At 44.0% G+C, this 18358-nt stretch overlaps 1 protein-coding gene across 2 annotated transcripts; it reads left to right on the top strand.

Annotated features, from left to right (window-relative positions):
* The first annotated feature begins 1195 nt into the window (after nucleotides 1-1195).
* LOC147334867 (uncharacterized) lies at nucleotides 1196-16633 on the top strand. Of its 2 annotated transcripts, XM_086286960.1 has the most exons (4): nucleotides 1196-1397; nucleotides 1524-1973; nucleotides 14831-15021; nucleotides 15107-15284. In XM_086286960.1, exons 2-4 carry the CDS (start codon nucleotides 1802-1804, stop codon nucleotides 15167-15169), a joined length of 426 nt encoding a protein of 141 aa, XP_086143086.1. In that variant the 5' UTR covers nucleotides 1196-1397; nucleotides 1524-1801; the 3' UTR covers nucleotides 15170-15284. The 2 variants fall into 2 exon arrangements, with proteins under 2 accessions (XP_086143086.1, XP_086143085.1); XM_086286959.1 differs by having other exon boundaries at nucleotides 14831-16633.
* Nucleotides 16634-18358: the final 1725 nt, after the last annotated feature.

Consider the following 18358-nt stretch of genomic DNA (forward strand, 5'->3'; position numbering starts at 1 on the left):
CTACATTTGTACAAAATGCCAAATGACATACACATAAGAATCACCATCCTGATATCAATACTTTTGCCCATACGAAAAATGTCGTGAACACACTAATATTTCACCAGTGTTGTAACATCACATGTCGTTAGCATAGTCTGTCTGTGTCTTCCCTCTGCAAACAAACATGTTAGAGTTGGTTGTGATATACAGTCTGCATAAGTGTGGTCAATCTAATAAACATTTATAAGGAGATGGCAGTTACTGTGAATGTACAGCAGTTACACAGTGATTAGTAATAAACAGTCAGACAATGACTCTGACAATCTCATTCAATCTTGCAGATCGAATGCACCTTCTGTGGAAAGTGGTACCACACGGTGTGTGTGGACTTTCCCTGTGCAGAAGGCGACTACAAATGTTGTGGGTGCTAAATAAACAGAAAAAAGTGATCCCTGTTGTCTTTGCTTACTGATTGTTTTTAGTGTTGACAATCCACATTGCTGGCATTGCATCTTTCAACATGTTTGTGGGTAGATTTGGATGTACCAGGGGTAAGTGCAGCCACTCAGCCTCTACTCAATGTGATCATAGCAGCAGGTGCAGATGTGTCACAAGTTAATCTAGTAGTGGCCTATGGTCATGTGTTAGTGGTGGGAACAGTCATATCCACTCACTCTCACTGGCTGTTTATTACTAATCACTGTGTAACTGCTGTGAATTCACAGTAACTGCCGTCTCCTTACAAATCTTCATTAGATTAACCACACTTATACAGACTGTATATAACTCCAGCCATGTTGATGGATTGCCTATATTGGCTGGAAATATTCATTTTCAGGGAAAAGACACAGACAGACTCTGCTTACAGGATGTGATGTGACAACACTAATGAAATATTGATGTGTCATATTTGTCCAAGGTGTATTTCATTGTTATGGAAAAAGAGAATATTAAAATCATGATGACCAATTGGAGTGGTGATTTCTATGACTTTGTGTATATAATTTGGAATTTTGTACAAATGTAGGCTGATAATAAATACATGACATCATTTCATTCTTTCCAAAGGTTTATTTGCATGACGCACAAACAGACACAATTGAAAGGTACAAATGTGCATGACACAAATTCAAACGTGGTGCAGATGTGTGTCACAAGTTGATCTGGCTGTAGGCTGTGGCACTTGGCCAGAGGTGGCGCTGGTTGACTCGACTCCATGTTAGTGCACAAAGTAAACTGCACGCTGTAGTTGTGAAGCAAAAACGCTGAATTCGGAGAAATAAACCGTGCGAGGGGAACGATAACGACGACAAGAGTCTCCCGATCGTTTACTCTTGCTGTCCTGTGAACAACATCGGCGTGGTGTTAATTGTTTGCTGTTTTCGCGATCGCGTCGCGCATGAGGATATCACCAGGTAAACTCGCCACATTTTTAAACATTTTGTTGTTCAACAGCATCAAGACTGACGGAGTGTGTTTGAGACAACCTCACAAGTGTCACAGATGACACATTTGGCGTTTTTTTGCTGATTTGTCGGTAGCAGCTCCTGAAACGCAAGACTGCCACACATCTGTTCGACCAACGCCAGTTGATCTAAACGCCAGTAGATCTGGAACACCGGCAATCAGTTTCTGGCAGACAATCACTTTTTGGCACAACACCGGCTCCCGGGACTTGACGTCATCAACAAACGCCTCAATAGCGCTTCACAAAAATCTGTCTGGACTCGGGTTAATCGGCTAACATTTAGCAGCCTCGATACAGAACTATCACGTTAGTGTGGAGGTATCGATCCACTCAGCCTGAGTTGAAGCAGCGATGAGTTCAGCTCAGTATCTGAGAGAGTTCATCAAGGAGAGACTAACTGCTGTTTGTGAAGAAATCTTCTCAGAGGTTCAAAAAACCATCGTCCAGTATGAGGAGGAGATCAACCGTCAGCACAGACTGCTGGATATCAGCCGGACACCCGACAGAAACTCACACATCATAGGTATGGACATGTTTTTAACTCTGTGCTGTTCAAGCTCAGATTCTTCGGTATTTAGTTGATTGGTGATAAATCTGAAAGTTTATCAGCATCTCCAGGATTTCTCTAAGCTGATGTTAGCTGAGAGCAGGAAGCTGTTACTTTGGTGATGAATTCAGAGGAGCAAACGGTGATAGTTGAGGAAGAGCACACACAGTCTTAATGAGACAGTGTGAAAACTGTCTGCTGACTAACATTGATGAAGATGAGCGTCCACACCAACTGTTTATTCCATTTATTCTCCATGAGAGCCTCAAAGTGAACACACACAGTGACTCCCCAAAGCATCAGAACAAAATCTGTCCACATTACAAATAATGCTGTAATTAATGTCTTTACATCTGCAGCAAAAGCAAGAAAGCAATCAGTGGTTAAAGTTTCTGTTGACTGAAGCAAAGTATGATGTATAAATGTGTCACATGTTAGTGATGTTAATAGGCTCAGTCATTCTTAGCAGGCTGTGCTGCCTCCATCAATAAATGTGCAAAAATAGGATAAATGTGAAATAGACCTGCTCATAATCGGTCACATGACAGGCTGACCCAACAGCTCCTGGCCAATCAATCCATTCACTTCATATTTCTATTCATATAGTACTTGTCATGGGAGTAGATTTAGTATCTGTGTCATACTTGAAGCACTGTTTAAAAAGTAACTCACGCAAAACTGAATTTCTTTTTTTTGCAATAATCTTTAGTTAAAAAAATGCAAATACAAAAGATGATGATCCAAATATTTCCATTTACAACTTCTTCATCGTATTTTGACTAAACACGGCAAATGCAGTGACCCTGTATTGTTCTGTTCATCTGTGATCCTTCTATCCTTTCAGTGTCTTTTCTGATAATGCTTAACATGAAGTAACGCTTTCATGACTTTCAGTATGATGGTGCCTGTGTTTGGCTCTGCCGCTGCCGGGTGCAGTTTGTCCCACTCTAATTTTGTGTTATTCTTCTCTGCCCTGCTGTTCTCACTTCGTGTCAACGATGTACTGGCTGTCTTGGTGTATGATCCCCTGGTTTAGCTATCCATCTGATCCTCTATGATGCCTCATGATGTACAGGCCAATCTCTAAATTACCATTAATTGCTAAGTTTCTAGAAAGGGTTGTGACTAAGCAACTTATAACAGTTCTGGATAAACAATGCATTTTTGATAGGTTTCCGTTTGGCTTTCGTAGAGTTCATTCCATGGAAACAGCTTATCTTATGGTCTCTAGTAACATTTTGATGAGTAACGATGCAGGAAAATGCTTTGTTTTGTTGATGTTGGACCTCACGTCGGCATTTGACACCGTTTACTACCACATCCTGCTTGAAAGGCTCAACTATTGGGTTGGTGTATCTAGAACTGCCTTGGAGTGGTTCTATCTACATCACCTGTGGTTTTTCTGTGGTGGTCTCTAATTTTAGGTTATCCTCTACCTCCCTTACTTATGGCGTCCCTCAAGATTTGGTTTTGGGTGCTTTATTGTTAAATATATCTTCTCCCCTGCCAGCATATAATGGGCTCCTTTGAGGACATTTTCTGTCACTGTTATGGTGATGACATTCAGTTGTTTATGTGTCTAAGCAAAGTTTCCCTGGATCGTCTGCAGGTTGTGCAAAACACTGCAGCTAGGCTTTGACCAGATCCTCTAAGTCACAGGTGTCGAGGGCTGGTTTCCTGCACTTTTTAGATGTGTCCTTGATCCAACACATATGGTACCAGCACATATTTCTGATCTTCTACAGCCCTATGTCCCTAGCAGGTCACTGAGATGACCTAATCAGGGCCTACTTGCTATACAACACACAAGGATGAGAACTAAGGGTGATAGAGCTTTGCCACTGTGGAACTTTCTCCCTCTAAGTTTAACAACTGTGGACTCAGTAGCACTTCGTGACTCTGTCCAGAAAGGTGCTATATTAATAATTTTCTTCTTTATTTATTTATTTAAAATTAAACTCAAAATTTCACAATAATGTTAAACTGTAGTCAAACTCGCCCAATGATTATAACAGAAAATAAAAGACAACAGGATTTGCACTAAACGTGATCTCTATATAATCCATATGTATGGCTCTAAAAGCACCTTACAGAGAAAAACCCAACAATCATATGACCCCCTATGAGCAAGCACTTTGGCAAGAGTGGAGAGAGGAGGAGAAACTCCCTTTTAACAGGAAGAAACCTCCTGTAGATCCAGGCTTAGGGAGGGGCGGCCATCTGCTCCGACTGGGTGGGGTGAGGGGAGGAAGACAGGACAAGGACATGCTGTGGAAGAGAGCCAGAAATGAATATGAATTCAATTCAGTGAGTTGTATAAAAACATAATGAGTAAAACAGGTTAGTAAAGAGGAAACACAGCCTTGACCTATTGCAGCATAACTGTTACGTTCTGTGAGGCTGTGGGAGTGTGTGGGTGGGGTGTTTGCCCACTCTCCCCGCCTCCACCCCTCTTGCCACTCCTACCCCTCTCTGTCTCTCTCACTCTCCTCTCTCCCCAGGACACAGCTGCTGCTGATTAGCCTCGTTTGCCACCTGACTCCAGTCAGCAATCATCCTCTGAGGCTATTTAAACTGGGGATGAGCTGTGAGCAGGGTGGCTTTTTCCTCGGTGGCTCTACGCGGTTCTGTGCTAGATTTTGGACAGACAGCCTCTTTCTGACCAGTGAGCAGACGGGCTTGTGGGCCCTGAGAGTGTCTCCCCGTGGTGGGGAGTAGGGTAGGAAGTGTGGGAAGTGCCTCCTTTTTTATTGTGTTTGTTTGGTAGTCCTCCTGCCTTTCGTGGCTGCGAGCGTTTTCTTTGTTTCTTTGGCGTTATTGGTAAGACGGCGTTGCCGGCCCTTTAAGTTAATGTTAACCTGTACCATTTTGTAATAAAGTTTTATTGATGCAGAACAACTCTGTCTGTTTTCCTTTTCATTCTGATTCCGGACTCATTTGTTGTTCCTTCCATTCAAATCCTGGACGAGCCCCCACATTGTTACGTTCCCCCCGAAGGGGTCTAGGCATGTGAGAGAGGGGACCAGTAACAAATGAGTCCGGAATCAGAATGAAAAGGAAAACAGACAGAGTTGTTCTGCATCAATAAAACTTTATTACAAAATGGTACAGGTTAACATTAACTTAAAGGGCCGGCAACGCCGTCTTACCAATAACGCCAAAGAAACAAAGAAAACGCTCGCAGCCACGAAAGGCAGGAGGACTACCAAACAAACACAATAAAAAAGGAGGCACTTCCCACACTTCCTACCCTACTCCCCACCACGGGGAGACACTCTCAGGCCCCACAAGCCCGTCTGCTCACTGGTCAGAAAGAGGCTGTCTGTCCAAAATCTAGCACAGAACCGCGTAGAGCCACCGAGGAAAAAGCCACCCTGCTCACAGCTCATCCCCTGGGGGCTCGTCCAGGATATGAATGGAAGGAACAACAATTGAGTTTTAGTGAGTTGTTTGCCGGTGGCTTGTTTAGTTGTATGGTATCTGCTGCGCTCTCTCTCCAGTTAGCAAAGGGGAGTGTCTAGCTGAGCGTAAGCTCCTCCTTCAGGCACTCATTTTTTATTTTTCCTTTATTATTTTCGGAGTAATCCCGGGTGGGGATTAGTTCCCTGTCGGGGGTAGGCTTGTCGGTGCTTTGTGCACTTGATGCTTAGCCTTTAAAGTTGCCTCGAGCCTGGTACACTCCAGAAGCTAACTAGGCTAAGATTTTAGTAGGCAGGTCTGGGGAGAGGGTCGGCGGTACTTTTATTTATTGGTTAACCTCTGGCCACACTTTTCCCGCCTGTTTTCTCATTTGTGTATTGGAGGTGGTGCTTCTTTGTTGTTATTGTTAGCCTCAGGTAGTTTTTTTTTGTTTTTAGAGTTGATGGCTACCTTTGATATTGCCGTGTTTAATAAAAACCCCTCGCTTGTCCAACTGGACGCCTGTAGGAAGAGGGATTTGCATGAGGTGGCATCAGGTTATAGCATTTCTGTTTCCACAGCTCTGCGTAAGGCTGAGCTGAAAGCTGCTCTTGTGGCTGGCTTGGTGGAGAAAGGGATAGTGGCCTTGCCAGTATCTGCCAGTCCACTTGAGCATGGTGCAGCGTCTCAGCCTGTTCCGCAGGCGTCAGCTCAAGCTGTAGGTCCATTGGTGTCGACACCTGTTGGTCAGGGGCTGCCTGTGGACAAACCCATGACATTGCCTCGCTTCGAACCCCTCTCCATTGAATCAAGTGAAGGCTCGAAGCAGGATGCTAAGCTCCGTGTACGCCTGGCTCGTCTCCAGTTAGAGAAGGAGGACCGTGAGAGGGAGTTCCAGCTAAAGAAAGAGCTGGAGCTTAGGCGTTTAGACGCAGAGCTTGCTAGAGCCAGAGAGGTCGAATTGAGGAAGGTGGAGGTGGAGGCAGAGACAGCTGTGAGGTTGCGACAGCTGGAACTCCGGCAGGTTTCCCTTCCTCCGACCGCCTCCATTCGTCAGGCGGACACCCCGTTTGACGTAGGGAAAAACAGTCGTCTGGTTCCGATGTTCCGTGACACTGAGGTCGATAGCTACTTCGAGTCGTTTGAACGAATAGCCACGGCCTTGCACTGGCCACGGGATTCATGGGCCATTTTGCTCCAATGTAAGCTGGCGGGTAAGGCTCAAGAAGTTTGTTCCTCGTTGTCAGCTGAGGACAGCTTAGACTATGACAAGCTGAAAAGGGCTATCCTGCTGGCCTATGAGCTGGTCCCAGAAGCCTATAGGCAGCGTTTCCGGGGGTTGAGAAGAGGTCAGGGTCAGTCCTATCTTGATTTCGCCAGGGAAAAAGGTGTTCTTTTCGATCGGTGGTGTGCGGCCTGCAAAGCCACTGACCTGGCTTCGATCCGGGAACTAATGCTCATAGAGGAATTTAAGAACTGCATTGCTGAGCGCATCGCGGTATATATTAATGAACAGAAGGTTTCCTCGCTACAGCAGGCTGCGACGCTGGCTGATGAGTTCGCGCTCGTCCATAAAACCAGTGTCAGTAGGTATGGCCGGCGCGATGCCCCAGTGAAGGCTAGCGAGGTGCCAGTTGCACAGCACCCAAAGAGTGAGGTACTTGTGTTTCGTCCCAAGGCAGACCGAAAGTGTTTTTTCTGTTTTAAGTCTGGCCACCTGATCGCAGATTGTGAAGCTTACAGACGGAAACAATCAGTCTCGTCTTCACGTAAACCAAAAGGGGTTGGGCTGATTAAAACCATGCCTCCTGTCAGTAGGCCCCCTTCCCCTGAGACCCCGGATGAGTGTTTTAAGCCTTTCATTTTTAAGGGGATAGTTTCGCTTTCTGGTAAGACCGAGGATAAGCGTGAAGTGACCATTCTGCGTGATACTGGTGGCTCACAGTCCCTCATACTAGCTAGTGTGCTTGAATTTAGTGAGAAGTCTGACTGTGACTCTAGCATCATTGTAAGAGGTGTTGGGATGAGTTTTGTGCCTGCTCCCCTCCATCGTATCTGGGTACAGAGTGAGCTGGTGAGTGGTTTCTTCTCAGTGGGTGTGCGGCCTTCTCTCCCGATTAATGGGGTGGATTTTATAATGGGAAATGATATCGCGGGTGGGAAAGTTTACCCTACCCCTGAGGTGACCAACAATCCTGTTATAGAGCCTGTGTTAGATGCCCTCAGCCTGCAGCACCCGGATGTGTTCCCGGTGAGCGTTCTGACTCGTTCACGTGCCCAGCAACAAGGTGGGGGGGTTGATTTGTCAGATTCAGTGATCGGCTCTATTCTAGAGAAGGATGTGATGCCCTGCACCGATGAGGGAGATAATGGAGCCTTAGAGTTAGCTCACAGTGTGGTTGAGCCAGCTCCTGTGTCTGGAGCTCCTTTTCTGCTCACCCGGGAAGCACTTGTGAAGGCTCAGAAAGAAGACCCTTCATTAGTTCAGTGTTTTACCGCAGCAGCTCAGGATAAGGGAGGTGAGGGGAGCAAGAGGCAGACATTTTTCGTTTGGGAAGGTTTATTGATGCGCAAGTGGACCCCAAGGCCTGGAGAAGACTGGAGCGTAGTGCGGCAGTTGGTGGTTCCGACCAGTCTGCGGTGGCATGTGCTGCAGTTAGCACATGATCACGCATGGTCAGGTCATTTGGGTGTCACTAAAACATATGACCGTATACTGCAGCATTTCTTTTGGCCGGCAATGAAAGCAGATGTAGTGCAGTTTTGTAACACCTGTCACACTTGCCAGCTTGTGGGTAAACCGAACCAGGCGGTGCCCCCCGCCCCCCTACGTCCTATCCCTGCTGTCGGTGAACCTTTTGAGCATATCCTGGTAGACTGTGTTGGCCCCTTACCAAAGACGCGGGCAGGGAATCAGTTCTTGTTAACCATAATGTGTGTGTCCACTCGATACCCAGAGGCGATTCCTCTGCGGAAAATCACGACAGCAAGCATTACCAAAGCACTAGTCAAATTCTTTACCACCTTTGGCCTCCCGAAAACCGTGCAGACAGATCAGGGTACCAATTTCATGTCCAGGGATTTTAATCGGACTCTACGGTCCCTTGGAGTTTCTCATTCTGTGTCTAGTGCTTACCACCCAGAGTCACAAGGTGCACTGGAGCGGTGGCATCAAACTCTCAAGGCGATGTTGAGTAAGTATTGCCACGACACCGGAAAAAGCTGGGATGACGGGGTCCCGTTTGTATTGTTCGCTATACGTGATGTGAAGCAGGAGTCTTTGGGGTTCAGCCCAGCTACCCTGGTGTTTGGACACGACGTGCGGGGTCCGCTAAAGGTGTTGAAGGAGAGTTTTCTCAGTGGTTGTGTGCCTAAAACTACTGTGATGGAGTTTGTAAAAACATGCAAGGACAGGTGGCAACGGGCTACTTTGTTAGCAAAAGAGGCTCTCTGTGTATCCCAGGCAAACATGAAAAAACGATGTGATCAAAAAGCAGTGGAAAGACAGTTCCAGCCTGGGGACAAAGTTCTTGTGTTGTTGCCCGTGCCCAGTTCTGCCCTCATGGCTCGTTTCTCAGGCCCCTATGTGATAGTGAAAAAAGTGTCTGACACCAACTATATTCTCAACACCCCAGAACGCAGAAGGAAGACTCGCCTATGCCATGTCAACATGTTGAAACCATACCATACCAGAGACACCAGCATGACAGAATCATCAGACACTGCTGGGACGGCTGTCCCCGGTTCAGTCCCTGTTGCCCTGCTAAGTGTTGAAGTTAAGGGTGATGATGATCTGGGTACCCTTTCTGAGGGACAGCAATGTGGGCGGTTGTCAAATTCCGTTTTTTTAGCTAAGGCCGAGGCCAACCTATCTCACCTTCCTCCGTCCCAGTGTAAAGAGGTACTTGACTTGCTGCACTCCTACCTGTCTCTTTTTAGTGACGTACCCTCGCGTACCCACGTTTGTGAGCATGACATTGACGTTGGAGACGCAGTCCCAATCAAGCAGCATGCATATCGTTGCCCCTTCGCCAAACGTGAGGTCATGAAAGAAGAAGTTGAGTACTTAGTAGAAAACGGCTTGGCACAACCTAGTTGTAGCCCCTGGAGCTCCCCATGTCTACTAACACCTAAGTCTGATGGCACACCCCGTTTCTGCACAGATTATCGGAAGGTAAACGCTGTAACGGTCTCTGACTCTTTTCCGCTTCCTCGTATGGAAGACTGCATTGACAGCATCGGCCCTGCCAAATTCATCACCAAACTCGATCTCCTTAAAGGCTACTGGCAGGTGCCTCTCACTCCCAGAGCTTCAGAGATTTCTGCATTTGTCACCCCTGACCACTTCATGCAATACACAGTAATGGCCTTTGGCATGAAAAATGCCCCAGCTACTTTTCAACGACTGATGCAGTTGGTGTTGGGAGATGTGCCCCAGTGCAATGTGTATCTAGATGACGTGGTGCTATACACAGACACATGGGCAGATCATATGTCCCTTCTGAGGACAGTGTTTCAGCGGCTAGCCGAGGCCTCGTTGACCCTCAATCTCGCTAAGTGTGAGTTTGGTAAGGCAACCGTCACTTACCTAGGTAAGCAGGTGGGGTTTGGGCAGGTCCGCCCAGTGGAGGCGAAGGTTGCTGCAATCCTGGACTACCCGAGTCCAGCCACCAGACGGGAACTAAGGCGGTTCCTAGGGATGACCGGATATTACCAGTGTTTCTGTAAGAACTTTTCTGTGGTCGTGACCCCGCTAACCAAACTGTGTAGCCCAAAGGTGCCTTTTGAATGGTCAGTTGAATGCCAGCATGCCTTTGAGTCGGCAAAATCTCTTCTGTGCAGCACCCCTGTATTGGCAGCTCCAAACTTCTCTCGCCCCTTTAAGCTAGAGGTCGATGCCAGTGCCACCGGAGCCGGGGCAGTCCTGCTGCAGGATGATGAGGAAGGTGTGTGCCATCCGGTCTGTTATTTCTCTGCAAAGTTCAAACCCCATCAACTGAACTACTCTACCATAGAGAAGGAAGCCTTAGCTCTGCTTCTAGCTCTGCAGCACTTTGAAGTGTATGTGGGCTCCAGCGCTTCCCCGGTGACCGTGTTCACAGACCACAACCCCCTTGTTTTTCTGAACCGGATGTACAATCACAACCAGCGACTGATGCGCTGGGCACTCCTGGCCCAGGATTACAATCTGATGATCATACACAAGAAAGGTACTGACAATATAGTGGCTGATGCACTCTCACGCAGCTCGCAATAGGTTGTTGTTGTTGTTGTTGTTGTTGTTTTGGTAGGGCTTCAATGTAAGGGGGGGGGGAATGTTACGTTCTGTGAGGCTGTGGGAGTGTGTGGGTGGGGTGTTTGCCCACTCTCCCCGCCTCCACCCCTCTTGCCACTCCTACCCCTCTCTGTCTCTCTCACTCTCCTCTCTCCCCAGGACACAGCTGCTGCTGATTAGCCTCGTTTGCCACCTGACTCCAGTCAGCAATCATCCTCTGAGGCTATTTAAACTGGGGATGAGCTGTGAGCAGGGTGGCTTTTTCCTCGGTGGCTCTACGCGGTTCTGTGCTAGATTTTGGACAGACAGCCTCTTTCTGACCAGTGAGCAGACGGGCTTGTGGGCCCTGAGAGTGTCTCCCCGTGGTGGGGAGTAGGGTAGGAAGTGTGGGAAGTGCCTCCTTTTTTATTGTGTTTGTTTGGTAGTCCTCCTGCCTTTCGTGGCTGCGAGCGTTTTCTTTGTTTCTTTGGCGTTATTGGTAAGACGGCGTTGCCGGCCCTTTAAGTTAATGTTAACCTGTACCATTTTGTAATAAAGTTTTATTGATGCAGAACAACTCTGTCTGTTTTCCTTTTCATTCTGATTCCGGACTCATTTGTTACTGGTCCCCTCTCTCACATGCCTAGACCCCTTCGGGGGGAACGTAACAATAACTAAGGATAAAAATCTGAATATCATTATTGTCATTGTAACATACAACAAAATTAAGAGCACTCTCTGCGGTGTCAGAAACAAAAAGTTATATAAAATTTATAAAAATAAGGTAGAACATGGTAATTCAATATAATAAATAACTAAAACCTTATTCAACATAAACTCTGTTGCACAGGATTTCATCCGTTGCACTGTACTTGTCGGATTGTGAAGAATGTATAATGTAAATCCAATTTTTCTATCATGGAACCCTGTGGAAGTCTATTATTAACCTTAATGTATAAAGAGGACTCTCAATTTACATGAACAACTTGGAGTCTATTAAAACAAACCACCACAGTGCAGTACCTTTAATACTTGCAACATGCTCTAATTGATCAAACACTGCAGTAAAGTCTAGCAGGACAAGCACAGAGATGAGTCCACTGTCAGAGGCCATAAGAAGATCATTTGTAACCTTCACTGAAGCTGTTTCTGTACAGCAATGAGCTCTGAAACCTGACAAACTCTTCAAATAAGCCATTCCTTTGCAGATGATCAGCAAGCTGTTACAACTACTCTTTTGAGACTTTTTTTAGATTAAAAGTGGTTTGGAGATCAGCCTATAATTAGTTAAGACAGCTAGGTGAAGTATATGGGTTTTTAAGTAACAGCTTAATTACCGCTAATTTGAAGCCCCGTGGTACATAACCGACTAGTAGTGATAGGCTGATCATATTTAAGATTGAAACACAAATTAATGTTAGGACTTCTTTAAGCAGTCTTGTAGAACTGGGTTCTAAAAGACATGTTGATGGTTTGGAGGAAGTGATTACTTAAATGTAATGAGAAAGATCAATTGGAGAAAAAGACCCTGCCTCTTGCCCTATAGCAGCTGGGATAGGCTGCAAATTCCCACAGCCCCGATAAGTGGAAGAGAATGGATGAATTGGAGGTAATTTTTGTTGTGTTGTTTACATTTTTAGGACACAAACATAATGACATAGTCAAATAAATCTGGGTATCATCAGCATAGCTGTGATACGACAACTTATCAACTAACTCCTGAAAGATTTCACAAAAAGGAACCATATGCAGATTCAATAAGAGGGCCCTGTGATTTGTCCCTTGTAAGACTCCACACAGCATCATGGTGTTGTGTGATTAGTTTGCATCACTGTAGACAAAATGATCCCTACCTTCAAGGTAAACAAACTAAGGATTTTTCCTGTGAGACCAAATTAATTTTCTAACTATCATGATCTATACTAGGGCCGCAACGATTCGCTGAGTAACTGGACTAATCCTCAACTAGGGGTGGGCGATATAAACGATATAAACGATATAAATTTGGCCAACGATAGAGATTTTCACTATATCGCTCTATCGCGATAGCGCATGTTGATGATGTCATCAAGCTGCGCCTGTTTTGGTCGAAAGCATCGCAGCGGCTAAAATCATTATCATCTGCAAATTATACCGACAGTCATAGCAAAGAGATGAAGCACTTTTGAAATATGGGGAAAGCCAAAAACTGCGCTTCCTCCACTTCCGTAACAGTGATTCATTAATGTTGAATTCTCTCGCAGCTGTTCTATTCCCATGTTGTTGCAGTATATTAATAGCTAACCTTGTATTGTGGATGAATAATCTCAGTTGTTCTCCTGACTGATGTTTGGCCCGTGTATAGCATCCTGCTATGCGATTGCATTTGTCCCTGACCACCAGAATCCCTCACGTTAAATTTTAATGAGTGGAAAAAAGTTGGCGTTCATCCTCCAGCTTCACTGTGCTAATGTTATGCTAACATAGCTGTGTCGGTAGCAATCACGTAGCACAACATGTTTGGGTGGAATCTAACGAGCTAACTTCCTGTTAACTTCTAACTCCGTTAAATGTAATAAATTCTGTTTTCATGGATGCATGGATGTTAAACTTAATTGTTACACCTGGTAGAGCAACAACGCTGATGATTTTATTAAAGATGAAAGAATTTAGACCGTTTTTAACTCTCAGTATTCGTTTGACTTTGGGACCTGAAGTGGACGGAGTTTTGGACCCAGATTACTCCACGAAGCTCCTCACTACAGCAGCCGTAATGCTCTGACAATCCATCAAGCAGTGCGGCTTACCAAAGTTGTACTAAAACATTTTTGAACAGATTTCTGCACGCCAAAATCGGTTCGAGGTCAGTAAGCACAACCAGAATTCATACATAAGGCACACTCTCGATTTTTGAGAAAATTAAAGGATTTTAAGTGTGGCTTATAGTGTGGAAAATACGTTATACAGAAGAAAAGAATATATCGCGATATATATATCGTTACTGCACGTGCTTCAAATTATATCACGATATGAATTTTAGGCCATATTGCCCAGCCCTATCCTCAACACAAAATTCTTTGATTTTTGTGCACTTTGCAGCACACTGTTACGGATTCAAATATTGGGGATGGATTCAAGAGGAAAAACCACAATAACAACACTGGTCCGGCTGGGTTGAGTCAAACGATGATTTTAATGATCACACGCTTGGGAGATGGACACCGTACACAGACAGCCTCAGATCTCAAAATGGTGGAGCATTGATCAAACTCTTATAGCCTCTGGTTTTCCCACCTTATCATAAAAGCCTAAACATTCACATGCTTTCTCTCACACGGCGCCTAAGCTACGACCTTGGCTCCCTGTTTATCTGCTCCTGCTGAGATGGGGCAGAAAACTCCAGCATGTTCTGTTCTCTTTTAATCAGACAAATAAGGCGATGACTTTCTGCGAACAGTATTTCTTATAACTCAGCAGTATAATGCATCATAAAACAATATCATTCATTCACAATAAATCAGCAGTCTACTTTAATGCAAATCAGTTTAACAAATGCAATAGTTATCAGCTTCTTCTAATTCAGGAGAATAATGCAAACTAAAACTACATAATAATTCACAATCTTTAATTAGGGGTCTAACATGGCATAAAATAATATTACAATCCCATTACAGCATAATCACTATACATACACTTCCAGCCCAAGGGAGTGAGACAGACTATGTGTGAGGCGAAAATGTCAGATTACTCAGCAAAAAGATCACCCATCTTTTATTGGGTGGACAGGTGTGACTGTGTGTCACTAAGTCACATTTAAATAGTTGTCTGACCTGACTCCACCAATCAGAAACAGCTTGTTTGTGATTGGTTCATTTGTTTACTTCTTTACACAGAAATGCAGAGAAACTCTTGCTTACTTACCCGAGATTAAGACCTTTCCACATTAAAACTATAACACTCGGTGACAAAGTTTTCACATTGTAAACAGAAAGAGATCATTCTACTAATAAGAGTGCCAGAACTAAACGATAACTTGCGTCAGTGCTCAAATAATTTGTCAAATTTTGTACACTTTAAATTTCACTTGTATATGTGAGACACATTCTCACTGTGGAGAGACCTGTTAATGTTTCAGATCAGAACATATTTTCTCAAATGTTTGTTTTTCTGTCACCCCCACCCCCTACATTTGTCTTTTCAGACCTCCAACAGCAACATGTCATTGAGAAGGAGGAGGTTCTTACAGACCAACAGGTCTGTATCCAAGAAAGGAACTCCAGTCTGACTGAGGAGGACCCAGAGCCTCCACAGATTAAAGAGGAACAGGAGGAAGTGTGCAGCAGTCAGGAGGGAGAGCAGCTTGGACTGAAGCAGGAGACTGATGCCTTCATGGTGACAGCCGCTTATGAGGAAAGTGCACACACTGAATCAGAAACAAACGTTGAGCATCTCCTTTCTCACAGCTTTCCTGAAGCAGAGAGCCGAGATCAGAAAGCAAGCCAGCATGTGGACTCAGGATCAACTAGAAATGCAGAGCTGAAGAAGAGGAGACATCACAGCAACGGAAGTCACAGTCAGAGAGTAGACAACCCTGCTGTTTCAGAGAATCAAAGTAAAACTGACACAAAGAAAAAGTCTCTGAAATGTGACGTCTGTGGAAAACATTTTCAGTTTAAATGTCACCTGAATGCACATCTCAGAATTCACACAGGTGAGAAACCGTATTCTTGTAGCACCTGTGGGAAACAATTCCGTCAGATATCAGCTTTGAAAAATCATGGTAACTGTTACACAGGTGAAAAACCATATCCTTGTAGCACTTGTGGTAAAAGATTTTCCTATAAATCACATCTTGAGTCTCATGCAAGGATTCACACAGGTGAGAAGCCCCATATCTGTACCGTTTGTGGGAAAAGATTCAGTCGGCGTGCACATTTGTATTATCACTTAAAAATTCATACAGGTGAGAAGCCGCATCTTTGCAGCACCTGTGGGAAAGGATTCAGAGAGAACTATGAGTTGCAACGTCATGTAAGAAGGCACACTGGTGAGAAACCGTATTCCTGTAGCTTTTGTGAGAAAAGATTCAGTCATCTCGGACACGCAAAGAGACACATGAAAATCCATACTGATTAAAGTTTCATGCTTAGAAAATGTTGGACAGCTGTGAGTGGTCCTGCCATTTTTGTTTTTGTAAATTAGCCTCGTGGTCAGCACTGACATATGGAGGCACTGCTCTTCATTTACCTGTTCCCATGGTGAATTGTGATATTGGAGCTCCATTAATGATGGCTTCCTTTCTCTACTCTGATCAGCTGTTTTGGAACCAAACACTCAAAAGCCTGTTTTGAAATTAGTAGCTACTTGGATCGACTTCCCACAACTTGACTGGTTTTCCACTACAATCCGGTACTATCTAATGTGAGTGGTTGTTGTCATAGCACTCGTCCCGCAGTGTAATCAATACGCAACATGAAACCTACAAAAAGAGTTTATTTCGAAGCAGGGATTTACAGTGGGGCAAAAAAGTATTTAGTCAGCCACCGATTGTGCAAGTTCCCCCACTTAAAATGATGACAGAGGTCAGTAATTTGCACCAGAGGTACACTTCAACTGTGAGAGACAGAATGTGAAAAAAAAATCCATGAATTCACATGGTAGGATTTGTAAAGAATCAGGTCACAGTACCTGATACCAGGTACCAGGTACTGTGACCTGGTACCAGATGGAAAACCTTGGCAAATTGTGCCAAGTTGATCCAAGTAGGTACTAATGGAAAAAGGGGCTAAGGTTTCTGATCTCAGAATTAATCAACTTTTGAACATGCTTTCTGCAATAGTTAAGTTTATCACCTCATTATTAAAATGTACCAGGAAAACCATGATCATACATTTCATGATGGTTAAGGTTCAGTATCCTCTTGTTCTGTTTGATCATTGTTTAGGTTTAGTTTTAGTGTTTGCTTTGTGTTCCTAATGTTTAAATAAAGTTTTGTTTAAATTTCTTTTGAGATTTTATTTCTGAGGTGTCATTTTTAATGTTTGCAAGACGCATAAAAAAAGGATTCTGCCATATTATGCACAAGATTTTTCTTTGTTTCTGATGTTTTATACTAATTTAGAAATTCATGTAAACATAAACTGTAAAGAGCTGTGCTCCAGCAAAATTCTACATCTGTTAGCAAAACTGGTGTTTTTTTTGTTGTCATTGTTGTAAAAACCAAACGTGACTTCAGCTGTTTCAGCTAAATCCTCCTCTGCTGAGAAACCTCTGAACCACGAAGATGCTTTCTTCAGCTTCACTTGGAGCATATAGCTACCGTGGACTGTATCGTGTAACATGATGTCTGAGTCTGGATGTGTGTGGTTATGGTGAACCTGCCTCCTGTTGATTATGAAACATTCACACCACAAATATCATTGGCAACAAAAAATGGGAAGGGGAAAAAAACTAGTCAGTAAAGTGGTCGCCCCATGATCGGAAGGTCGGCGGTTCGAATCCACTTAACGGCTACCCTGAGGTACCCCTGAGCAAGGTACCGTCCCTACACACTGCTCCCCGGGCGCCTGCTTAGTGGGCTGCCCACTGCTTCACTGAGTGAATGGGTCAAATGCAGAGAAAAACAAGTAATTTCCCCATGGGGATCAATAAAGTATCCATTATTATTATTATTATTATTATTATTTTTAAGTAGTAGATCGCTTGTAATTAGTGAATGCTTTTTTTCTAGCTTTTGACTATGGAGGACCACAAGAGCCTCACATAATAATAATAATAATGACTAAAAACTGATTTTCAAAAGGTTGTTTTTTAAAATTGCGATTCACAAGGTTTGAATCAGGGAAATGTTGCCTCAGTCAGTAATGTTATAATTCTGATCATTTATCAGCAGAGATGGGCAGTAACGTGTTAAATGCGTTACTGTAATCCGATTACTTTTTTCCAAGTAAAGTAAGGGATTACTATTGCAAAAACGGTAATTAGATTACCATTACTTTCCCGTAAGCACTGTGTTACTAAAACCGTGATTTTTTTTTTATTTTTATTTTTGCAAGAATGTCTCATGACAGAGACGTATGCAAGTGCGACAGTCGTGACAACAGCTAAGAGAGATAAGATAAGATAAAACTTTATTAATCCCTCGGGTGGGTTCCTCTGGGAAATTAGGTTTCCAAAAGCACAGCACTGACAGAAGTTACAGAATATTATATATACACACACATATAAATACAGAGACATATATAAATAAAATATACGAAGGGGATAAACAGAATAAATAGGTATAAAAATAAAAATACAAGTGAATTGCACATTTCAAGTATTGAGTATTGTAGTAGCTGTGTGCAGATCAACAATCGATAATATATCGAGTGCGGGAGAGAGTATGAGCGTGCAGCGTTTAAAGCGTGGAACTACTGACCTTACTTTGAGTTTGATTCCATAAAAAGTGACAAAAACATTAGCGTCCATTGTGCGTGGGAAGAAAACTTCTTTTTACAGCGAAAAAAACCCCCTAAACTTCCGAGCAAGCACCGAGTGCGCTACCACGTAATGGGAAACTCACAGAGAAACTCGCGGATTCTTTAACTGACCGCTGCGGCACACCTGCACCAGGATAAACCGCTTACTAATTAGATTTTAAAGTGCACCTGCACCAGGGCAAACCTCCGCCTTCCCCACTCCTGCTATACAGGTGAAAATAGAGCAAAAGGACCGCTAGTCTTTGATT

This window comes from Aulonocara sp. 'chitande type north' Nkhata Bay, linkage group LG3 (assembly GCF_057382095.1).
Source record: "Aulonocara sp. 'chitande type north' Nkhata Bay isolate Kocher_YH1m ecotype deep benthic linkage group LG3, A_spYH_male_GT1.1, whole genome shotgun sequence".
NCBI lineage: Eukaryota > Metazoa > Chordata > Actinopteri > Cichliformes > Cichlidae > Aulonocara > Aulonocara sp. 'chitande type north' Nkhata Bay.

Coding starts and splice junctions, on each gene's coding strand:
- LOC147334867 (XM_086286959.1), top strand. CDS start 1,802: ATGAGTTCAGCTCAGTATCTGAGAGAGTTCATCAAGGAGAGACTAACT. Junction 1,974..14,830: donor CAGAAACTCACACATCATAG/GTATGGACATGT, acceptor TTGTCTTTTCAG/ACCTCCAACAGCAACATGTC.